The sequence below is a fragment of the Lates calcarifer genome, linkage group LG10, assembly GCF_001640805.2.
Source record: "Lates calcarifer isolate ASB-BC8 linkage group LG10, TLL_Latcal_v3, whole genome shotgun sequence".
Lineage (NCBI taxonomy): Eukaryota > Metazoa > Chordata > Actinopteri > Centropomidae > Lates > Lates calcarifer.
In genome coordinates this window covers 17,894,109-17,918,686 of record NC_066842.1, presented here as the reverse complement: position 1 = coordinate 17,918,686, position 24,578 = coordinate 17,894,109, and the positions used below count along the sequence as shown (strand labels likewise).

Here is a 24,578-nt window from a genome sequence, read left to right as displayed (position 1 = left end):
GTAACAAAAATGTGTACACACACACACACACACACACACACATACATGCACACAAATAAAGAAAGAAAGATACTGGTGCTTTACTTACTGCTTAAATTGATCTAATGAGGACTTTAATAAGACCTGCAGCATATGTTAAGTCTCTAAATGACATGTCTTTTCACTTGTTCATCTCTCTGTTTCTCTCACTTTGTGCCTGCTGACACTCCTCCAGAAAACAGTGCAAGTGATAGACAGAGCTAAGTGGCATCCTTGGTGTGAGAAAAGGTGAAGAAGAGGATGCTGGCTTCTGATAAAAAGCCTTGTAAATGTGTCCTGCACCTCTCTTGTTTGTTGTCAATTGGATGGATAAAGTGGTGGCAGCAGAGAGGAAACACAGGAAGTGTTAAACCGACCACATTATAGGGAAGTGGAAAAACATGGGAAAGGGTAAATTAGAGGACAGACAAAAGAGAGGACATGAGTTGATGGGAGGAAACAAGAGAAAATCAGAAGTAAAGGGAGGTGAGAAGATGAGGAGCAGGATCTTCTGTAGAGGAAGTAATTACATTTCTCTCTGCCTCTGTGAAAGGCTGTGACTGAGCAGCAAATGTTTGCCTCTGCACCTTTCTTTCTTTGCCCACAAATCACTAAAATTGCAGCTTAAATAGTTGACAGTGTGTGTCAGGGTTGGCAATTACAGGAACCGACGTGTTTTATTTTTTTTGAAAGACATGGAATATCTCGGTGGCCACCTGCTTTTCAGGATGAAACCTGCAATAGATTTACACTGTCACAAGCTGTGTGTATGTGTGTGTATTTGTGTGTTTGTGTGCATGCCACCTCCAGGGGAGCCTCCAGATGGTTACCACTTTCTCTGACAGCCTGACATTAAGGTTATATAAAGCAAGGTGCTTTTTTTGTTCTCATGCCATTTGCAACTTACATATTACCATGTATGAGGACATGTGTGTATATGTTTTGAATTGAATTCTGTGGTCCGTGACCTGCTTTTCCTGCTTGCATGAGATTGTTTTTGTGGGTCCGCACCTTCATCTCACATCTCATGAGGGGGATGAATGCTGTAGACAAAAGAGGAGGGTTGGTGGCTTCATGGGAAACAAAAAGGCTGGAGGACAAAAATTGAAGTGAGGAGAAGATTGGATGAAACTGGGAATCGTTAACATTGATTAAAAGATAAATGAAGGAATACTTGTGTCACTGATGTTAGGTAAATGATTATAATTGTAATCATTTCAGCTGGTGTGGTCAGATTTATACACCAGACAAATCCCCAGGTAGAACCCTATGTTATAGACCATCACACACACACACACACACACACACACATACACACACACACATACACACAGACACACACACACACACACACAAAAGGAAGGGCAACAACTCTAAATGCACTTTCCCAGACATAAAGTGGACAGTGGACAATAAAAGGCCTGTTAGCCAAGGTAAAGGTCTGCAAACGAGGCCATGCAGAGGAGCCTTTTCTCTCACAGTCGGTGTGAGAGAAAGGGCTGCACCATTGTCTTTCACCTGACGGAGATTTTAATCATAGTGGCAATTTTGCAGCAGCTCATAAACCCGCAGAAGCCGGGCCTCATTGTTAACCTCCAATTGGTTTCAGGGCTGTAAATATGGCCGCCTTACATCGCTCCGGCCTTGCTTATAGTTTATGGGAGATGGTACGGAACTGGTGCTGGCACTGGGAGACAGGGCAGAGAATGATGAGGTGCAGAGAGCATGGATTGGCTAGTAAATAAACACATGGCTGATCAGTGAGACTCAACACACTCAACTGCACCACACAGGCTTAGCTGTGATGATACGATGCTGTGACTACTAGCTGGGTATTAGGCCCCATGTAATCTGTAAATGGACCCAAACACAAGGATTAGCGTCATAGCATAATTGCTCAATTTGACATTTAGATTTGACTGTGGGGATCAGTGACATGACTCATTTTTCCAGGTATCCATTACATTTATTTAGCATTTAAATGTTGCCACGGATTTAAAAAAGGATAGTCAGTAGGTGATTCAGGGTGATGAATCTAGGTGGTGACTCAGTGGGCTCATCTCTGACATTTGGTTGACAGAGTTCTCTCCTGCTGGGTGATTGGACCCGCAGCCAGCCAAGTGGAAATGGATCTCCCATGAGGCATTTGGTACATCAGCCTGAGCACCCTACCCCAGGGTGTCAGAGCTTGCGCTATATTTTCTGCCACTTTTCTCCAGTGTTGTCTCCTCTGTTACCAAGAGAGTTTAATTAAATTTTTGTCCTTAATCAAGGACTCTGCTGACAAACTGGCCCTGTCTCTCAAAGCAGTGCTTCAGGTTGACAGTTTAAATGTGAGATAAAAGAACTATTATGGTGTATTCCTCTCTGTTGCTAAGCAAGCAAGGCAGTAAGCTGTAAAATAAGAGCTGAGGTCTTTTAGATAATGGTGGGTCAGTTCTTCTTTAGACCCTTATGACAGTTTGAGCAGTGGTAGCAGAGTAAGGTTAAGAGAAATAAACATAGACGGTGAGGTTTGATACACAGGAATGACAAGCAGATAGTAACCAACTATGGCCCAAACAGAATTGGAAATAAAGCAGTAGTTTTTACACAGTTCACAAACAAGGATGAGGTTTGATTTTGTCACAGTATAACTCAATCAAGAAATCCTCTCAAACTCAGATCTGGAGCAGCACAAGATGGACAGAAAAGGTATGTAGATACAGTGTGCTACTGTTGTACTTGAGATTAATGAAATGTGGCTGTGTTGTTGTTTGGATCTAAACTAACCAGAGTTACTGTTGTGAGGAGAATTTTCAAGCATTTCAGCCTATTGACTGGCCTTAGATTAGAATTTCTGCATTTTAGCAAGATTTTCTCCTAAGTGAAAAAGAACTCATCAGCACATAGGTCTAGTTACATGATAATAGTTCCACAGCAATATGTTTGCATCATGTGCCTGTACAAAGTTTTAAAGGGTAAAACTGGTTATTACAACTTGGGGCTTATTTTCAGAATTCTGGCCATCAATCCTGTGGGTAATAATAAGACTGTGCTCACTGAGTTAATTGCTGAGATCTCTGAACACAGATTGTAATAGGATAAGAAACATGAACAGTCAGTTGATCATGTTTTGAAGGTGCTATATGTAAATTGAGAGGTGAGAATATGCTCAGTGGGAAGAGCTTTTTCATGTTGGACTGATGGCAGACTGCATGCTACAGTGACTCACTATAGCAAAATGGTATTACAAGACTGGATGGACTGGGGCTAGCTGGTTAGCATGCTAACTTCAGCTGAAGAACAGAAGTGATACAAATAGAAGCAAAACAAGATTTAACTTTGGTGTTGCTTTCTACCATAAACGGTAAAAGTAAACAGCTGTAATGCTAATACTGGCTATGTAGTGATAGCAAAAACATACATAGCACCTTTAAACTGGTTACTTTAAGCCAAACTTCTTTGAAAGGCAAAACAAAAATGATCAGTTTAATTATTACCCAAACTCTGTTGTAAAAATCCATTACAGAGCACATACTGATTTCATGGTTCACCTCTATCTGTTAAGGAATACCAGGATTTAAGCATGCCATGGTTGTGCACTCATATGGTTTGCTGCATACTGATGTTTGGGTTGTGTTAACTTTATGTTCTATCCCGAGATAATGTGGTCTTGGTAATGTGGGCCACAGCTATATGAAAATGAGACCCAAGTTGTAATAAAGTACCTCAATTGTTCCCAAAGTTCTTACAATTTAGTCCTTCAGTTGTTGTAGTCTGGGATTAAACCAATCAAAGGATTACTAAAATTGTATGCAGGATTTATCAGATGTTTACATCTCAACAGTCAAACCTTTTAAAGTGCTGGTCCTTATGCAGCAGTGCGTGTCCCCTTGACAATTAATACATTCCCTTGAATGTATAGAATTTCACTTCAAACAGCTTGGTTTAGCCACAAGCCTCTGATAACTAGCTGTAACCTTACAAACAGTAAATTCTTCCCTATCATCTTTCAGGCTTGGGGCTGTTGACAGCTCCGTTATATGAGGCTATTTGAGGGTTCAGTCCAGAATTGTTTTTCCTCTGGGTGCTTCAGTGCTTTCACTCATCCTCACTATCACCTCTTAGGCATTTGTCAGGCCAGTGCTGGTTCACAGGGGCTAGAGATCCAAACTGTGAACCTGCAATAAACTCCTAGACAGGGCTCCAGCACTGAGGTCTGCACTTTCATACTCTGATACCTATACAACCCGATGCCAAGAGAGTGTAAGCCTGTTTCTCAAGACCAACATCTCCGTGTGCTCATGCGGTGTACTGTACATGAATACAAACAGGCATGCAGACACGATGTAGGAACATTTTCAAAATGGCCACTAAGTATGATACCTGCATCCTCATACCAACCAAATTATCTTTTTTCCTTTTTAGGCCTTAAGAGCATTTAGCATATTATTTCCACCCTCCATATCCCAGATAGGGAGGAAAAGAATTACACAGTGGGATCAACCTCAATCCTTTTAGGCACTCTATTGAAGCTCTTGCTGCTCTCACTCTAGTTCCTACCAGCTGGCTATGTTCCAGCAGTGGTCAGTACTAAGCTGTTACTGGCTGGCTGTTTGCTGTTAAAGCTCAGTTTCCTGCTGGGGCCATGCTGGGTGAAGGTCAATAGGTCAGAAGACGTGACACCGGACCATATTTGTGTTTCTCTTTCTCACCTCCATCCTTCTCTCACTCTGTGGGATACTTTCTATTACACTAATATGATGGATACATGCTGAGTGTAGTCAAGGTGGACTGTTGATGCGGGCTCAGGAACTAAGTGAGTTCACGGATGCAAACCCCATCCACTGACTGAATGATGGTTCAAAGTTTTGTTTGGGGCATGCCCATCATGTTGAAGTGATAACCAGTGAAGTTGAAAGCATTTAAAACAACTTTGGGAAATTGGCCAGGGTTGGCAATAGAGCTGGGCGATTCATTCATTCAATTAATTTTAAATTAGTATTGGCACTGTATGTAAAACATCTACATCATGAGACTTGACTTTTTACAATGAATGAATCTAGTGATTACATCTATGAGAGGCACAGACAAGAAGAAAACAGTGATCTAAGCTTAGTTTGTGTTTGTTGATGGATTGTCTTCCGTTTAGGCTGAATTGCTTGGACATATGAACTTTGTGAGTCATCCCTTGAAATGAATAAACATACATGAAGTTTTTTTTTTTTTTTTTTTTTTTGGAAAAGTTAGAAATGGATCCCAGGTTGTGGCATTAGAAGGTAAATGTACATTCTTACCTGCCACTCTAGAATGAGCATATAATCTCTCCAGGGTAAGGAAATGTATTTCTCCCTCTAGTCATACTCAGAGCATGTGTCAGCTTTTATTGACAATGTTCATATCGCTCAATGCTTATTTTACAGTGCTGATTCTAAAACAAGTATTAGATACCTGCAAATGTGCTTGCAACATAACAACTCAGGATGCAACTCATACAGGATGTGCAGTGTTAGACAAGAGGAGCAGAATCCTTGAGAACAGAATGAGCTGATGGTAAACGGTCCTGTATGGGAAAACACATTAACCCCTGCAAGACAAAGTTCTTTAAGTGCTTAATGTTTTAAGTGCTTTTAGGAGGCTAGATCATAGAAAATGGTCTGGCAGTGGAAGTCCTCAGTAGAAGTGTGTGTGTAAAAGATGCCTGTGTGTTTTCCACACACAGGCGATTTAAACAAGCAGGTGCTGCTCCTGTTGCCACTTGATAAAGGGAAACAAAAAACCGAGCACACCTCCATTTTTCTTCTGTTCCATAAAGGCCCTCAAAGAACCGGGTAACAATAGGAAACAAGGCAGGGATAAGAACCAGACTGAAAAACGCTGAACAATAGAGGTAAGCATCCTCTATTTCCCTCTATTTTTCTTGCCAAATCTCCCACCGCTCAGGCATTTACTTGACGAGAGGCAGATAAGGGAAGACTTGGCAGAGTAGCACCATGGGTAGATGGATGGATGGATGGATGAGTAATTGAATTGGAGACTACATTCTTGGTGTGGGCATGTTGCGTTCCCGTGGGTCTAAAGAAGAGGAGGAGCAGATTCATTTGCATTCCCGTGGGAACATTTCCTGCTTTCATCAGTATTCCCTGTTTGTTAGAGAGAGTGCCATGTCTCTGAAGAGTTGGAGGGGATTTCATGTTTCACTTCAGCTTTTCTCTTGGGAGTTTCCTATAGGTGCAGGCTTTCAAGTGTCTCTTTTTTCTTTTTAGTCTGCACTCTTTCATCTCAGAGTGGCCTCAAAACATTTACCAATATATGGTGATGCGTGCTGGATATATGTTGTTGTGTTGCACTGTTTCTATTTGTGTCTCACTCTTGCAGGAATTTTATTTGGTTCTGTTCCTTCGTTCCCCCATCTCCTTCGATCAAACCTTTCCTTTACCCTTTTTCTCTCCTCCTTGCTTCCATTCCTTCCCCCCTCATTCTGGCTGGAGTGTGTGTTTCCAGTCTATAATGTATTGTCTCCTGTGGTGAACCAGCCTGCTGGCCGTACTCCTCATTGATCTCTGTTGTTCCTGCACTGTTCAGGCAGAGGCCAGACACTTGGAGCCTGCTGATTGATCTCTTCAGGTTCTTTGGCTGCCTCACCACCCATGGTCACTCACCTTGTTCTCTTCTTCTTCTCAACTCCTTTATTTGCCTTGTCATCACTTCTCTGTCACCTCTGTCTCCTTTTCACCCCCCTTATAAAAGAGAATAATCTGAGATAATATCAATATCTAGTTTACATGGTGACAATTTACTTTAACTCCCTTATTTAAGCATTTATATGCAGTATATATCCTTACATTTATGATTGATGTGAAGTATAACAGTCAAATGATACTTGATTACACATATGAACATAGCCTTGTAGTGCATTATCAGGGAGAGTAAATTAATAGATCTTCAATTCAATAAAGATTTAGATTACTAATATAAATACTTTATATTTCAAATCCTTATAAAATATTTTGATGCTATATTTTGAATGTTGAGAGTACAACTGTGTTATATTCACTTATGGATGTTTCAGAGGAGTTCCAGTTGTTGCCAGAGTTGGGATGGTTATTTATGTTTTCTTTTATATATATATATATATATATATATATATATCCGGCAAAAGTGACCCTTATAAGAAGAGACTATAAACCTGGAGTGTTTACAAATAAAGTACAGGAAGTACAGAGAAGAGAAAAGTTTTGGGCTTATAAAAAGAATGTTGTTGATAAACTCACTGTCCATCATTATATATTCAGGGAAATGTTTGACTTGAGTTCATGCACTTGGTGAAAAAAAAACAAAACAAAAACAACAAAACAAATAAACAGAAAATGTAAAAACTACAGATGAATTATTCTGCCTGTATGGAGACATGAGCATGAATTATCTAAACGAGCCCGCCCATCCTTTCCCTTCCTCCTCATACACTGCTCATCATTCCTCCTCCTCTTCCTCCTCCTCACCCTCTCATATCATCATATCAGCTCCATTAGTGTCTCCACAACCTCCTCTGCTCTTCCTAACTCACCATGCTCTTTTCCCTCGACTTTCTCTTCATCTCATCTGAACGTATTTTATGGGTTTGAGAGAAATAGTGTGCTCTGCATTTGCATTTAAATTCCATTTTACATTGGCTCCATTTTAATACTAGTGTATTGATAGAATTATAATGCCATAATGTTTTAAGTCAATATAACCTGCTGCACTTGACAGTTACAGATCATACTGCTGTGATTACCACAGAAACCACAGTTTAAGTTTGACCTTTAGAAGTCTTTGTGAGTAGGCAGTTAATGACACAGGCCTCGTTTACCAGCTATTCCAATCATGCTGCACACATCAGATATGATCTTGCACATTATGCGCTGCTATGACAACTTGCATGTCGTGACAGCATGTCAAAGGAAAAAAAAAAAAAACAGACTTAAGATTAAACATTGACTTTGACTATGAAACAGCTGAGATAAAGGAAAGAAGGTGATTATTCTTCATGTATCTCATCCTGGGGTAATGGCCTAAACAGGCGGACCAAGTAGTCTATTAATCTAGCTACAGCAGCAGACAGAGTGAGCTGCTGAAGCGCTTTGTTTGGCTCTGTTGTTATTGTCAGTATATCAATTCCTTTAAGCGTCCTCCTGGATTTATTCTGTCATTAAACAACCCACCGCCTTGATTTTTCTCACTTGAGCCAGTAGAAGTTTGCAGGTATATCGACATGCGAGTCAATGCCAATGGCTGGGAGGCATGCATGGATCCGGAGTGGCCCTTTCAGACTCTTGTGAGATGGCAGCTGGTGGGAGAAAACCAATTTTTATTGGCTTTTTCAATTTGCGCCTGACCGGACAGGAGCAACACTATGTTAATTGCAACCAGTGAATCAATGGTGTGGTTTGAGTGAGTGTGTCGTTGACTGGTATGCGCTTGTTTAAAATTGAAAATCCAGACATCCAAGTGAAGTAAAGGTTTGCTGAACTAAATTAACTGGGAATGACACTTTGAACCATATTTCCCAAGGTCAAATTCAAAGTTATTAAAGTTATTAAATTGATGTTAGACTGACTTTCAGGCAGTAGAGCGTGTACCACCACAATCTTGTACTGTTAAGGAAAGTGCTAAAAATGAATACTTGGCTCTGCCCCTATAACCAACTATGCACCAAAATTTAATCTCTATTGTGTATTAGTGCAGCTTACACCAAACATTAGTGAGCCAACATCACTCACGCACACCAAATCTTTGATACTCACTAATAATTCCACAGAATTGGAACAATCAATCAGCAAGCAGCACCTTAATAAATTAAAATTGACTAACCGATTTGAGGTGTGACAAGGAACAGAAACACTTTCCAAAACCTCTCCAGCTGGTTAGATCCACACAGAACAGAATCTACAAATCTTCACCAGATGGCAGAAAATTTGGCAGTTGTTAAAAGTTCTCCCGTAAGTATTTAAATGATCGAAAATACAGCCACAGCCTGAGGGGACTTGAAATGTTTCCATCATCTCACATCTGTTTTGCAAATTTTTTCTTCTGCTGTCATCTGCACCCACCAGAAGCTGGGCAGTTGCCTTAAGGAGTGCAGTTTTGGTTCTCTTTTCACTCTAAATTGTGTCTGCGTTTTGTGCGTGCTTGGAGCACTTCTTTCTTTTCATGGCTTAAGTTGGCAGAAACAGCACCTCCGCTGCGTATATAGGAATATACAGGTGCCAGCATGTCGATAAAGTAGGAAGAGGCCACATTATGATGTATTGCGATATTGATCATTTTTCTCAGCTGGCTCTGTCTCACACACATGCTTGCAGGAGTGTGGCCATTGCTGAGGGTTTTTTGTATGCAGCAAGTCTCTCTCTCTCAGGGTCAAGAGGATTCAACAAAAAAATGTATGTTGCAATAATTAATGCTACTACAAGTGCTTGACAGAAGAGGTTTATGTAGAGGTTTATGTGCTATTTGCATAAATAGTGTTTAAATGGATAAAATGGAAGTTGGCAAACAGCTAATAAAGACTATGACAATTAAAAGCTATAACAACGAAGGATAAAAATTCACTTGTCACACACTGCATGCAGTGTGGGAAAAAGCACTAGAACAGCAAGTCATTGGAAATCCTCCATCTTTTCCATCTCACAAGCTTCACTGTGGAATCACTGGCTGCAGCACGAAACCACCACAAGTATTCTTTGATTGGATCATTGTACATGACTATTGTGTGAAATGTAGGATGAAAAAGCCAAAAACAGTGAGAACTTTTGGCTTTTTCATGTGGAAAAACTGTAATTTCGTTGCAGTAAGTTGCACAAAATGTTACTGGGGTTTGGTTGCATTTGTATTACACCCACAGCCATAAAAGAGGGACTGCATAATATACATGTTAAATGACCCGTTATACTATTCCAAGAATTGTACTGCTATATGTAGGCAGAGAGAGAGAGAGAGAAAATCTGATGGACCGGTGGAAGTTTTCCAGGAATTTGTGTCAGTGCATTCAGGACTGATACAAGAAAGGATATAAACTACACACAGAGAATATGTTAATATAAAGCATACAGTATACCGAAGGCCTTTATGTAAGGGTCTCTAACTACTTATATTTGTAAAGATCTAAGAATACATCACAAGCTTTGTGTGGAGCACCGCAGTAGTGAGCGGTGTCATACAGTGTGTGGGTTTCCCGAAGAGTCTTTATACAGTATTACAGGTGGTGGTATATGTTGGTACAGTACATATCATCTCTGATCTGACAAGACGCCTGCAGGTAGATGAAATTACCACCCACGCACCTGGCTTATAGGGTTGGAGGCTTCAGAACACAATGTGGGCGTGCTGTAAATAAAGGAAGATGCAGCGAGCTATATATTACCTCTCCACCTCCTTCCAGGTGTCCAGAGATTGGATGGACAGACGGGTGGATGGATGGACGGGTGGACAGAAAAGATAAGAAAGGGTGGATACGGGGGGGGGGACTGAGCGAGGCAGATGCACAAACAGAGCCTGAAGACAAGCGGGGCGGCTCGGGACCGTGGGTGTGTATGGGCGAGAGAGAGAGAGCAAGAGAAAGAGAGAAAAAAAAAACAAAACAGCGACGGACTATGATGAAGATTCATTGTCCTTTTCTTGCCGCCATCCATCTCCACTAACATGCGCAGACACCATTGAATACCCATGCCACCAAGTTGGTAGTGAGTTTGCTGTGTGGGTGCTAAAATAGAGCTGATGTCAGAGGGAGGTTAGAGGCAGAATGATGAAATGTGAGACTGAGGCAGAAAAAGCAATCCAAGTGTCAAAATAGTGCACAGGTGATAGAAGGAGCCGTTTATATCAGCAAGCACTTAAAATGCTGTCTTTTTTTTTTTTTTTTTTCAGATATGTAGAAAAGGCATTAACAACAGAACACAGGCTCTGATAGGAAATACAAGACAGCAGCCATCCATTATCTACACCAACCATACTGCCATTATTTGAAATACCTTATATGTAATTAGAGTTGCACAGTGTTCTCACTGTCATTGTTATACCAGAAATTATTCTGACATTTTCATTCTCAGTATGGTAGAAATTTTGTCTTATTTTTAAATCTTGGCCCAAGTGTTTCCATACTTTGAACCTGCAACGGAGAGAAGACAAAAATGTCATCGAATTTGACAGCTGCAAAAAAAAGAAAAAGAAAAAAAGGCTTACTTATAGGAAGTTTTCCCTGTCAGGTTATAATTTCATGAATAAAACTGCATAAATGTGACCTCGGTTCAGCAGTTTGCAGCGTGACTCGGTGATGTGAGAGAGCTGCCGGGCCAAATGGCAGAGGCAGCGCTTTGCTCTGAAGTGGCTCCGAGGCTACAGCGGGCTGACAGGGACATTAAACACCAAGCAGCAGGGGCAATTTTAATTACTCTTTGCCTGTCTTGTCTTGGTGACAAAGGGGAATGAGGGATGTTTTGCAGGATGACAACGCAACATGAAGCGACAAAGAGTGAAGAGAGTGAGGCACAGACAGCTTTTTTGACGGAGGCAGCGGAGACCAGAACAACAGGTGGATGCAAGAGCTCCGAACAGGTGTTCGCTTGATGAAGTGTGCTGTGGAGGAGAGAGCCAGAGAGACATTCATTTTGACACAGTTTATTAACCGGACGCCTCCCCCTCAAAGCTGCTTGTGTCTGTTTGAGTTGCACTGACAGGACTCAAGAGGTAGAAAGGCTCCAGGAGGAGAGAAAGTGATTCCTGGAACAATGCAGGTGTCAGGTCAACTGAAATGCACACATGCATGTATGTACTGGATGAAATCCATGCATGGTTGCAGAGCTACAGAGGCATAGCTTTCTTTGAGATTAAAGGCTAAGCGTGAAATCTTCTCTGTGTGTGTGTGTGGGGGTGGATGGGGGTGGTTGACAGAAATTTTTAAAGGAAGCAGAAAGAAATGGTGGAGAAAGGATGAAAAGGTAAGAATGAAAAAAAAAAGTCATCCCCTGATGCCACAGGCTTTGGTGACACTTCGAGGTAAAAATGGAGTCCGGTGTGGCCACAAGCTTTTCTCATCTTCTCCCGTCTCCCACTGGCAAGTCTTCCAAATTAAAAGTACTACAACAAAGCAAAGTCAAATAAATGGAAGCCTTCTTTTTAACCTTTCTGCTTATTTTCATGACGGCTTTTGTGCTTTTTCTAGCTTTCTAAATTGGAACTTTTTCTTGTGTGCTTGAGGTATCAAGCTTTTTTCACTTACTGTAAGTCTCTTTGTTTTTCTTTCGCTTCAGAATATTTTTTTTATCAGTATTTAGCCTGGTTCAAGAAGCCAAGGATAGGATTTGTTCTGATGGATAGTTACTTACTCTGCTGCCATTAATCCTGGTTAGTTTTGGGCTATACAAGGTCTTTAAGGAGACTTGAAATAGAGTGCTTGGCAAACATTCCTAAGAGTACTTAAAGAGCTTACATAATAAGTGGTCTTTCATACATCTAGTCAGGCACAGGGTGGTTTTGTATTAAGCTTTCATTTTTCTCTCTCTGGACTAGGAGAAAAAAGTTAGATCACACTAAATTAACAGTGTTTTTCAGGAGAGAAAAGAGCTGGAGAACTGCCTAAGGAGGAAGGATGAAGGGAGGAAAATACTAAAGCAGGACAGAGAGCTCAGGAGTGCTGGTCAGCAAAAATGTCAGTTGCAGAAACTGTGCAGGCAATAAGGAACCTACATATCACAGACACTGCATATGAAATGCACTTCAACACACATTACACAGTCAATATGTCTTGTTAGCTGTACGTTCTTGATGTAACTTCTTGTGTAGTGGCATGCACTTAAACTCTTGGCCACATTTATGATTACACAGCTTTTCTGAATACACACTTTATATTTCGCAAATCATTCATCTTTTGCAAAGTTTCATAAAACCACTTTGCAGTCAAAACTCCCCTTGATTTTAAAATATATTTTGGGGGGCATTTTACACCTTCAATTAGACTGTTGATAGTAGAAATGTGACAAAAAATAAAGGGACATGCAACAAGGTTCAAACTGGAGATGTTGCAGTTCATGGTCAGTGCCTTAAACCCCTAACAAGTCAGGGCAAAACAAGCTGCTCTTGATCCAGTTTAGGCTAAAATGACAACACTCACAATGAAGGGCAAGGTACAGTGGCTGACTAAACAGACTAAACAGAATGCACTTGCAGGTAAGGTAGAGCATATGAAGACACAAAACAAACGCTGACTACAACTAATACTCAGAGGATGTTTTGCCTTTTCTTGCTCCAGAAAATGTATTGTCGGCTCATCGCCCACTGCAGGGCAGGTAGACAGCCATGAGCGGTAATTGACAATTGACAACAGCAGAAACTGCTGCATGGGGCCTGTCGCTTCTCCCCCCTGCATTCCAAAATGATAGCAGAACCGCGCCACTGGCACAGCTCGCCGATAGACCTTTCTCACAGCGGACATTTTGACTTGTCAAATGCAGGTGTGACTAATGGCTCCATTCTATTCAGATGCTTGTGAAGGACACTGGTAATTGTGTATGCTGGCATGGCCTGGTTCACTGGGACACCTAAATGACGCGGAGCCATTGTTAGTGTTACTGGTTACAGCTGTGATTCTCTTGTTATGACACATAAAAAAGTACCTGTTAGAACAGGGAGGTCAGTGTATGTTTTCCACTACTGCACGTGCATTTATAGTATATGTCATCTTTTTTCTACTTGATAAGTGAATTTACTTTAATTTCTAATAAATAAACATTCGTTTATTCAGATAATGTCTTTATTCTTGTAATAAGATCAGTCTTAGTAATGACTATTGACTCACCTTGTCACAGCTTATTTTGTGACACTGACTGACTTGCTATGTGTTATGTGTTATCCCTTATCAATGTTGTTAACATATTCAGAACAGGAAACAGACCTGTAGACCTCCTGTGTGAGACTGTTGCTATCAGTGTTATTTATTTAGTAGGGGTAAGATAAAAAGATGTAAGTATTGATTGTAGGCATAGCTAATCTCTGAGCCATCTCCGTAACAGCAGTCGGGGTCCTCTTTGTGTGTTGTCTTAACTTACAATCACAGATAAGACACAACCTCTTCCTAGGGGTGTTGCTGTTAGCTTATTGATCCCAACAAGTTCCCCTCAAGTCAGTTTTTATTATAATTAAATGTGTCAGTGTGCCTGCATGTGTACACTGAACACATATGTACGCCAGCACACGTTAACTTGGGAGTGCGGGTGTGTATTTGAGTTGGTCATAAGTTTGGAGCTCTAGCTATGCCATTACTGTTGTGTTGACATAGATTAAGGAGCAGGGGAGAAATATGTGAGTATTTTTAAATGCATTACTGGGTCTTTTCAGAGCAATGTGAAAATGTATGTCTGTGCATGTGAGCTATGGGATGGGAGTGGGTCAGTGCGCATATGAATTGCTATTCATTTTTGATTTCAGTTAAGGTTATGAAGGGTCACATCCAGATTGAAGGCTCAACATTTCCTAGTATCTCCTGTTATTAAACTTTACACGGGCCCTTCTTTCATCCATAATTCACTTCGACATTTTAATGTATTTCCTTTTGCTAATGAGGTACGTGATGTAGAGCTCTGAGTGTGTGTGTGTGTGTGTGTGTGGGGCATTGGATAGAGAGTTACCTCATGTTACATCCTTGGTTTTAGGTCACGGGAGCTGCTCAGTGTAGAGTGGGAGGAGGAAGTCGCTTAGTATCTTGCATTTATGCTTTGATGTCCTACCAGATGTACTGAGGTTCTGGATGCCGTGTGCAATAAACACACAGTTTGATGCACACATTCTCAGCACAAAAATACTGTCTCAACACACAGACATACTGCAGCTATACACAGAGGAAGCAATGAAGATGGAAAAGTACTTTCAGCGTGAACTTAGTCATCAAAGATTTTAGACAGTATGCACCTCAGGAAATTGGCTTGTTACCTTTTTTATTACTGTCAGGCCAGTTCTATATCTATCACCCTGCGTCTATAGGAAAGAAAAGTAGGATCAGCGGCAGTTAAGACAGAAAGAATGGAAAACATATGCAAAACACATACACACACAAACAGCAACTACCAAAAAAAGGGTGCATTAAAACCCTTTGCCTGCAGGTGGCACAAGTGACAAGTTTGCTGAAGATATTACTTTCTTGGTGGTTTACACAGCTAATCAATTATACAAGCATTAACCCTTCCAATTTTCTTTGGGTCAAATGTGAGCCATTTCAAGTTAAAATATACCAGAAATGTTATCCGGTTTGTTTTTTTAATTGGATTCAAAATGGCTTCAAAATAACTGTGTAAATACAACAGCCATAACCCTAACCCATCTGATTAGTTCCCTAAAGTGAAGGCCTATTATATTGAGAGCGATATGGCAGTGCTAGGGAACAGAAAACCCCTTTGATGAGTTCCCATACTAACCCATATTAACTGACAACAGAGCTGTGAAACATGTTTTTCATTATGTGTATAGACCTGAGGAACATAGGAGCCTGGGAACATATGAATGAATGACTCCCTTTCGATTCAAATCTGCTGGTTAGCTTACTAATTAGCGTTTTTTGCAAACAGAAGAAATTAATGCAAAACAAGCAAACACTCACCAGATGTTTCTAAATTTTGCCTGATCTGACACACAGGCCCTCCTTGTGTATAATGCTGTTGTACTTATTACTGCTGTTATTCAGTATTACACTCACTCACTAACAAAACCAAATGTTATATGGGTATACCATTGTTTCTCTCCTACCATTGTTTCTCTCCATCCTTATTGGTACTGTAGGAAAACCAAAAGTCTCCAGAGAAAAACATTTTCTTCAGCAATTGCCTGCTAAAAAAGCGACTGACGTCATTTGGTCTTTTCTGAAAAAGTTAAGCCTTTTTAAATCTTTGGAAGTGCTCTCCTCTGCCAGAAAAAAGCAGCAAGGTACTTCTTCATATGCAGCTGTACTCTGAGAACATTGTGGACGGTGCTGATAGGATTGTATGTTTTAAAAAAGTTGGGCAGTTAGAGGAAAAAATAACATTTATCTGCTCATCTATCTTTTTTGCCTGCTTTGGCTTGAGAAAATGAGTTAAGAAAAATGCCACACATGAGATAATTCACAGTTACTGTGAACATAACTTGTCTCCTTATGGCATGGCCAATCTGTTTGTCTGTGTATCCATGCCCGTCTCTGCCTGAGACCACCTCAGTTTCTTTGCAGCAGGCTCAGTGTTGATTAGGTCAGACTGAGCACCGAGCAGGTCGAGGATGATTGGCAGTTGACTGTTTGCCTGTTCTGTTTGCCAGCTGCCCCGTGTCACACCCCATCAGTAGTAATCAGCCTGGACAGAAAGCCCAGGCTGGATGATATGGATGATAAGCCTCTGGTCTTTCTTCCTCTTTTCCCTGCAAACCTTAATGTGTTAGAAAAGGTACAGAATAATGCATTTTCTTGCTCAGACCATAAAAAAGGCAGCACTCCTCCAGCAAAGTTAGAGAATGGCATAAGGCTGGATTCCACCTCAGATGCTGGATTTCTGTCTTAACCCTCTGCATCTGTTCTCAGCATCTTTCCAATCATTTCTCCCTCTCTACTTTTCTGACCTGTATCTTGTTCAAGCTCTACTAACATTGAATTTAGAATGATTAAAGACACCGTTAGCCGTCTTTCCACAGAGTATTTTTCCTGAGGCTTTACCAAAGCACCTTTCAGACAGTTTTAATTACAGTGCAAAGATTACAAGCCATCAAACAGAGAATTTAAGCTTTGTGTGCACTCTCTCTCTCTCTCTCCACCATTTAACCTAACACAATATCCTGTCCTCAATTAGTCAGCCAAATATTTTTGTCGCATTGCTGTGGCCACTTTTTATTTACCTGTAGGTCTGCTTTGCATATCCTTTGTGCAAAATGTATTTAGAGGACAAACAAACCTTGATTTCTTATAAGAGAGCTAGAGAAATAAATGTTGATTGTAAATGACAGAACCTGAGATATGAGTGCACAAAAATGACAACAGAGACAAAGCTCTTCAGACCTCTATTGATCCCCAGAGAGGCTGCACTCCACCTCACAGCCATTGTCTATACATGTCTGCTGTATTGATGTGGAGCATGACAGAAACCCCTCCACCTTGTCCAATAAATTACACACCTCAATATATGCTACATTTGCATGTCTTTATGAACGCATGGGTACACACGTACAGTACAATCCCAGCAGGCCTTGTGTTTCTGTACACTTAGAATGCACATCATTATCGTCACATTAAAATCATTGCTCCATGAGTGCCCATGCAGGATAATAACTGCTCACCCTCTCCCTTTTCTCCCTCAACTGTCTGCAGTTTTTCTTCTCACCATCCGTCCATCTCTCCCCTTCCCTCCCTCCCCCCCCCTTCTTCTCCTTTGTGTCTTATTGTCTCCCTGCCGTACTCATCTCTGCACCATTAATCTTCCAACCAATGAATTGGAGCCACTGACTCTATCACTCCTATTATCGACTGCAGCCTTCCCTTATTTATGTTCCATTTTTCACCCTCTCTTCCTCACTCAGCCCTTCTACTGTTGTTCCATTGACCGGCATGTAATTTCTTACATGAATAATGCAAGCAGCGAGACAAAAATAGTTGCACTCCTTCTTTCTCTTGGCTGGGATTTGTTCTGCAATAGTTTAACTGAATGCACTTGGGCTGATTTCTATTCAGCGGTGCCAGCCATTTTGTTAAAAGGGATAGGGATTTGGTTGTGAAGGTATTGGGGCTCCCAAAGCTGCATTCTTACTGAAATAGACTAGAACGGCTGATTGTGAGATCAGGGTGCAGATTTATTCAACCTCTCAGTGCTCCCGAGTGCTGATCCAGGATCACTGAGGTGGTTCCCAGGACAATCCTATTCATTAGCCGGCACCCGGAGCAGGCCCATAAACATATGGTGGTATGCAGGGAGAAATTACATTTCAGTTTCCAGAAGTGTTTGCTGATGTGCCACTGTTAGATGTATATCAAAGTGGCCAGCTTTCATCAGGCAGCTTTCCCAGCTTTCCAAAACAATGGGCTCAATTGCAAATTTTAACAACTGATCTGATATTATAGAAAATGAACAGCTTTGTAGGCACTAATTGATCACTAATTTATCTGTGGACTAAGTAGATAGAATTTGACTGAAGGCTGGATTGTTGTATTAACTTGCTGTAAATATCTTAGCAAGTACAACAGTAAAAGCATGGTCTTTTGTCATGAACAATGATAACTGTTCATGAGCAGTTTTCATTTGTGTGTGGATCACAGGCCAATGACTGACTCATTCTCCACATCTCTCTGTGGCTCCCTTCAGCCTCTGAAAACAAGTTATACTTTGAAATACAAAACAATGCCATAGTGATGAAATTGACTGCACAGCGCTTGTAAAAAAGACATGAAATTGTATCGTGTGTGCCATGCAGGAACACTGCTTCATACAGATCTGTGGTGGCAAGCTGTGTGTTGCCATGGTGAGCATGTTGGTGGGTATAGTGAAGGGACCAGGTGTGTACGGGTCACATTGAAGACATTTCTAATAATCACCGTGTGTCTTGTTGCGCTCCTTTTCCCATGATGGCATCCAGGGACTTGCATAAACACGTTTTTGAATCCCCACCAGACTCTTGTGAAGGTAATTAAGTTATTTTCTGCCTCCCTGTGTTGAGATGCCATAATTGGTCCTCCAAGGTTGGGCCTAGTGGAATAAAACCACCATCTCTGCCAGCACGTGAAACATTGTTCCTGGCACCTTCACCTTCATCTTTTCTTTAAAATGCTTCAATGCTTAGATAACTCTTCAATAAACCTCCATTTCCTTTTTTTGAATTAGCTGTGAACCAAGTTAACCTTGGATAAGATGAGAAAACATGTTCTATATTTCATTACTGTGGCTTTTTGTGGACTAGTTGAGCCTTGCTGTGCAGTATGTATTTCAGTAAACCAGTATTGCAAAGAAAGACATGATGGATCAGTATATTATTTTTTTCTACTACAACTGTTGCATAGTGAAACAGTATATCTCTGGTATCCAGTGTGTCTTGAGAGTTATGAGCTGAAAATCCATCTTTTCAGTTGCAGTCACATCACATACAGAGTCATAGTGCTGGCGAGTGTGTAATACTTCACAGAGCTTTGTGCTGCTGTTCTGAAACCAAGCAGGCCCTGGTCTGTTTGGTGTGTTCACTAAAGAGAGGTAGGAAAGGGATTCTGGCAGTCCAGGGTCGCTACAGACTTTCTCTGTGCCAGAGGGATTTCAGAGGACTAAACTGGCACAACGACTGTGCACTACTACTATCAAAGGGCTTTTTCAGTCACTCTTTTTTCCCTTTTATTCCCTTTTATTGGTCAATTTTTCTCTCTTTTGGTATGTGTCCCTCTTCATCTCTTGTGTTATGTCACTTATTCTTTTATTCTTATTCTTCAGTCTGCTACTTTTCATGTCTTTATTCTCTTTTTCTTCTTTATATATCCCCTTCATTTCAGCCATCTCTCTTATTTTGCTATTTGTCTTTGTAATAGATCTGTCTCTCACGTTATGCATCACAACCAGTGTCATCTTTTTCACACAGATTGGAAATGTCTGGTCCGTGGTGATGTACAAAATTGTGCACAACATGACGTTTTCTTTGCAGTATCAAAATCATGCTATAATTTAGAAACATCACAATCACAGATGAGAGCAGGGACACATCACAGCTTCTTTGGTGGTGAATCGCTGTGATGAGTCATTGCTACGGTAAATGTCATCAAGGTATCTTTGCCGCCAGCTACACATATTAATATCAGCAATGAACAACCAGCAACCAGGAGCCACTGTTGATTCAGCGAAGCGAAGCGTCTATATCATTATTATGGTGGGACTAATTAACATACTGTATATCTCAGTGGTGGTTAACGTGAATGAAAAAATGAGAATAATGTAATTATTCCACTGTGGTTATTAACTTTCATACTGCAAGTCGCTGGAAATGAAACCATGATTTGTGGACATTTGGGAGCTGTTGGAGCTGAGCTCATTCGCAGGGGTTATCATGGTGGATGGGTGAAGAGATTTGTGAAAAAAAAACTCTGCTCTGTTTCCCCCTTTGCTCTCTCTGTCCCTGTCTCTCTCACCCCCCACCCCCACCCCCCCCTCTCGACTGGTGCTTGTTTGTATTTAATAAGGGAGATTAATTAAGCTCATTGGTATTCTAGGACACTGGCTCCAGCTGTTTCCCCGGGCTAGGATCAGCAAGGTCATCATTTAAATTGTGCTTTATGAGCGTGGGGAGTCTGGAAGGAAACAACTGGGAGCCTAGCACCCACTTCGCCAAGGCATTTGACTGGTGGGATGGTTGGCTGTCAGTGACAGAGGCCCACTGGTCAGACAGCTCATCTATCAATCAATCCTTTGGTGATTAACAACTCTGCTGCACATGCTCATACATGAAACAACTTAGTTTAGCTGTAATTAATTGCTGCTCTCCCTCACGCTTTCTGTCTCTGATGCATTGCTCTCATAGCAGACAAATGCCCACATTGTTATAGTCCATTTGTCATTTAGTTTGAGTGAAAGTCAACAAGGTAAATAGCAATGTAAACATATGATAAATAGGCAGTCTCATCAGTGTGATTGATATTCCCTGTTTTGCCTTGATGCAGTGTTTAATACAGACGGCCATTTAACAGGCCTCTTAGCATCAACGTTAATTATCACAGTTCTAGGCCCAGTGCCAAAAAAATGTAGATCTGCTTTCAAGTTAAGAGATTGTAACTCTGAAATAATGAGTTACGCAAATGTTACAAGTATTTGTAGCACACTGTAAGTAATGACAACATCTTGCTGAAGTGTATAGTCAATACATGCTATAGAAGAAAAAGAGATACAGCTGATGAAGGATGTAGTGCAACCTCAGGTCAATGAGTTTAACTGTACCTTTTAGTATTGCATCGATAAGCAGACTTTGAGTTGGATCGAGCTGAGGCAGCGCTTTAGGAGAGTGTGGGGAAGTGGTGTCTGTGTGAATTACAGTCCAAACCCCAGCAGTGATTTAGAGTTTGGTCTTTTAGGGTTGACAACATATTATTTCTAAAACACTGCCTCTTTAAATTACAATCTGTAACTACAGATTACAAAGTCCTTTTTGGTACATGGATTATCTTTCATCTTCATTCAAACAGTCACAGCACCTGTTCTAATAGAGAAAGCTGATTAGCTGGCAAAGTAACTGCCTGTCACAGGCAGGAACAAAAAAATCTCCTGGCTCTTGTTTTGCTCACAGTAAGCACACCAATTTTGCAGAGAGAGTTCAAGATCTGAATTTTACCAGAAGTGAGAGCAACACTAACACAGAAGAGGCTTGAAAGAAAAACAGGAAAACCAACACCTCAAATGTAAAGAAGCACTTGTTAGTGCAAAGTGTTAATGAGGAAAGAGCAACATAATGATTTGCATGCAAAAACAGGACTGGAGTCTGGAGAACTAAAACTTTATACAGATGTTTTACTCCATTTACTCCAGGTAATTGTGTACAAACTTTACCAGCTCTGGTTATTCCAGATATCGGTCAAAACATGATGTGTAAACTGTTAATACTTAAAGGTGTGAAAACTGCTGTACCAAAGCATGGAGGCAAACTGCTATTTAGTAGGGTACTCTACATAAAGCAACACCACCCACTGTGGACTGTGCAATTGTGTTTAGGTATGGAACAATAATACTAATGCAAAAGCTGAAAAAGTCTTGCATCTTGAAGTTATAATGAAATAGTGGCTTTATTGAAACGTGTAATAAAGAACCAAAAATGATGACGGTTTTCCATCATAGCATTAATTACAATGGGGTACTAATAAAAGGTAATGCTGCTGTAAAATGTCAAAATACTTAAGCTGCAGCATTAAATAAGCTTTCCAGCAAATGTGTCAAAATATGTTTTGCTGCAGGTGTTTGCAGTCTAGTTTCCCAGTGTTCACATGATTCATGATTCATCTAAGCTTTATATTTCACTGACTGCTGAGCCCTGTCTCATACTTTTATTCTTATGTTGGTATTGTTTCATGTGAGACACCAGCTGATGCAATATGAATGTTGTGTCCTTCACTGAGTGGCTCTACATTTGAGTGTCTGTGTGTCAGACAAAGCTAGTCTGTTTGCGAGTCTTTGGGTACACACAAACAGCAAGCGCTTTATGCTCCTCTGGTGGCTCTGGTTACCTCCTCTGCCCTCCTTCATTGCTCTCCCTTGGAAGTTAAAAAAGTAATCAAAGGCTTGGCGTCCAGCAGCTCTGTCTCCTTGCCTGTTCCTCTCTGAAAATTCCTTTTTTCCTCCCCTGATTCTTTAGCAAACACTGGTGCCTTCTTGACAAAAGCCCCTCATTTCAGGGGTGCTGAAAACCTCTCCAGCTCGTCTCATTGGAGGTAGGCCTCTCCTTGACATCCCTGCTAAATGGAGGATGCTTTGCCACTCATTTAACAGCTCCGAGACTCAGTCCCTCCACTGGGAGCCCAGCGGTCTTTTATCTCCTCGCAGTTTGCAGAGAACCTGCACACTTTTCCGCTATGTCCTGCCCGTTACACCACAGCATTAACATTAACATGCCTTTTAGCAGACCACAGAGAAGGAGCCCCTGTAGTGCTCTGGCCAGAGAACTGCAGGGCTAAATCCCAGATCAGGGGGAGAGTTCAGGCTGCCTGGAAAGGAGATCTTGGCCGGCAGGGTGGATGGTTAGAGTATGTTGGAGATTAGGGCTTTGACGAGTCAAACTCTGGATTAGGAGTGAATGGTGAAGAAGAGATTCCACACAGTCTTAATAGTAGCCTTCTGGGGAAATAACCCTGTGTTTCTTTGGCCTGCTCTTTCATGATATGCAGGTGTGTGTGTGAGTTAGTTGTGTGTAACTCACAGTGTGTGCTGCTTGATGCCTCCATGAATTAGAAAGGGCTGTGGTTTTAGCTAATGATGCTACTTCATCTCATATATCAATTATGTAGCTTATGAAGAGGAGTCAGGTTACCGCAGTGATGGATGGATGGATTCATGCCTGCAAGACTTTGCCTTTAGCCACTGAGCTGTAAAACAACCATCCATTTGTCTTTTGTCTTTCTCCTTCACTGTTTCTTCTCTGTAGTTAACGAGGAATAAATATGTCCTTGTTTCTGCATTTTTTTTCAAGGATGACGAGCCAATCACAGGAGGGGCCGATGGCAGAGACCACACCCACATTCGGAAGTTCCTCAGCCAACACCACAAGAAATTGCCATGGAAACTAGAGGTAATAAAAAAATATTTTCTTTCTTTCCTTTCTTTAATTTTATCTTTCCACTTGCACTTATCCTTTAATTCCTTATAACCTCTTCATTCCATCTTTCAGAGTGATAAGGATTATTATATTGAGGTCCCTCAGTTGCTTTGCTATTTGTGTGACTCATCAGCTAAGCCTGGCACAGCCACTCACACACACATACACACACACACACACACAACTTTCATCTGTGATTAAACATCTGTGGATTTTTTTTTTATTAATGCCTCTTCATCTCTGGGTTGGTATTTGAGTGTTTGCTTTTTGTGAAATAGAATTTAGCTGCAGATGTCTTACTCCCATTTTCTTTTCAGCTGTCCTTTTTATGAGTAGATGATGAGGGTCAAACAGAGGATTCAGTCACTCTCTGCTGCCGTTATCGGAACAGAATGTACCGTATGGTTGTGCTGATAAATTATTGTGCGAGGATGATACTATTTCTTCCAAACCCATTAGCAGGTTATATTTAAAGGCACCCATGACCTGAAGATTACAAGTTGATGTGATTCATCCTAATTTTTTCAGCTCACTTAATGATGGAGTTTACATAGCCACTGTAACAAAGAGAGAAGCAGTTGGGGGCAATTATGCTACGGATTTGTGATAAGGAAAGCGGCTCTAGATTTGTAACCTGTTCAGCAGAGTTTAATTAAAGGATTTTGTGTGTGTGTGTGTGTGTGTGTGTACAAGCCCTAATCTGCAAAATATGATTTATTAGTCACTCTCTACCTGGGGTAAAGTTTAACTATCTCTGCTGAGCACCACAGTGTGTAGTTCTGGGCAAAATAAAGAGAACAGTTCATACACACAGCATGAGGAGGATAATAGGAAGTTAGTGTTGCGCAAGTTATTTTCAAGTAGATCAGTTGGACTGCAGAGATACTGTTACTTTTTTAGAGGATTCCCTATCACTCACTGCGTCGTACTCAGCTTTCTTGCTTCTTCTACAGAGCGTTATGCATGTAATCTCTTCTACAAGGCAGCATCACAGGGGGTGCTGAACACAGTATGGGCCCAATAATGTTACAGTAGCTGTTGTTTTATTTGAGCTCTCTCCTGGGTGCGCTGGTCTCGAGTTAGCCTGCCTTTGCCTGTATGTCCTCCCGCTGCAGCACAGTACATCAACCACAAAATCATCCATGAAGTCATGTATAGCGCTGAAATGCATTCATAAACCCACATAAGCAATGACAATTAAATTGCTGGGTTGTCATTTTGGCTTTGTAAGCTGTCACATGTGGATGATATCTGTTTTTAATGCAACGTTGCCC

The 24,578-nt window shown here is 41.0% G+C and overlaps 1 protein-coding gene across 1 annotated transcript in view; it reads left to right on the top strand.

Moving 5' to 3' along the window:
- b4galnt4a (beta-1,4-N-acetyl-galactosaminyl transferase 4a) overlaps positions 1-24,578 on the top strand; it is a 123,586-nt gene that overhangs the window by 46,197 nt on the left and 52,811 nt on the right. The window contains exon 3 of the mRNA XM_018664312.1: positions 23,179-23,277. Coding sequence (XP_018519828.1) covers positions 23,179-23,277 — 99 coding nt within the window. The remainder of the gene's footprint in view (positions 1-23,178; positions 23,278-24,578) is intronic.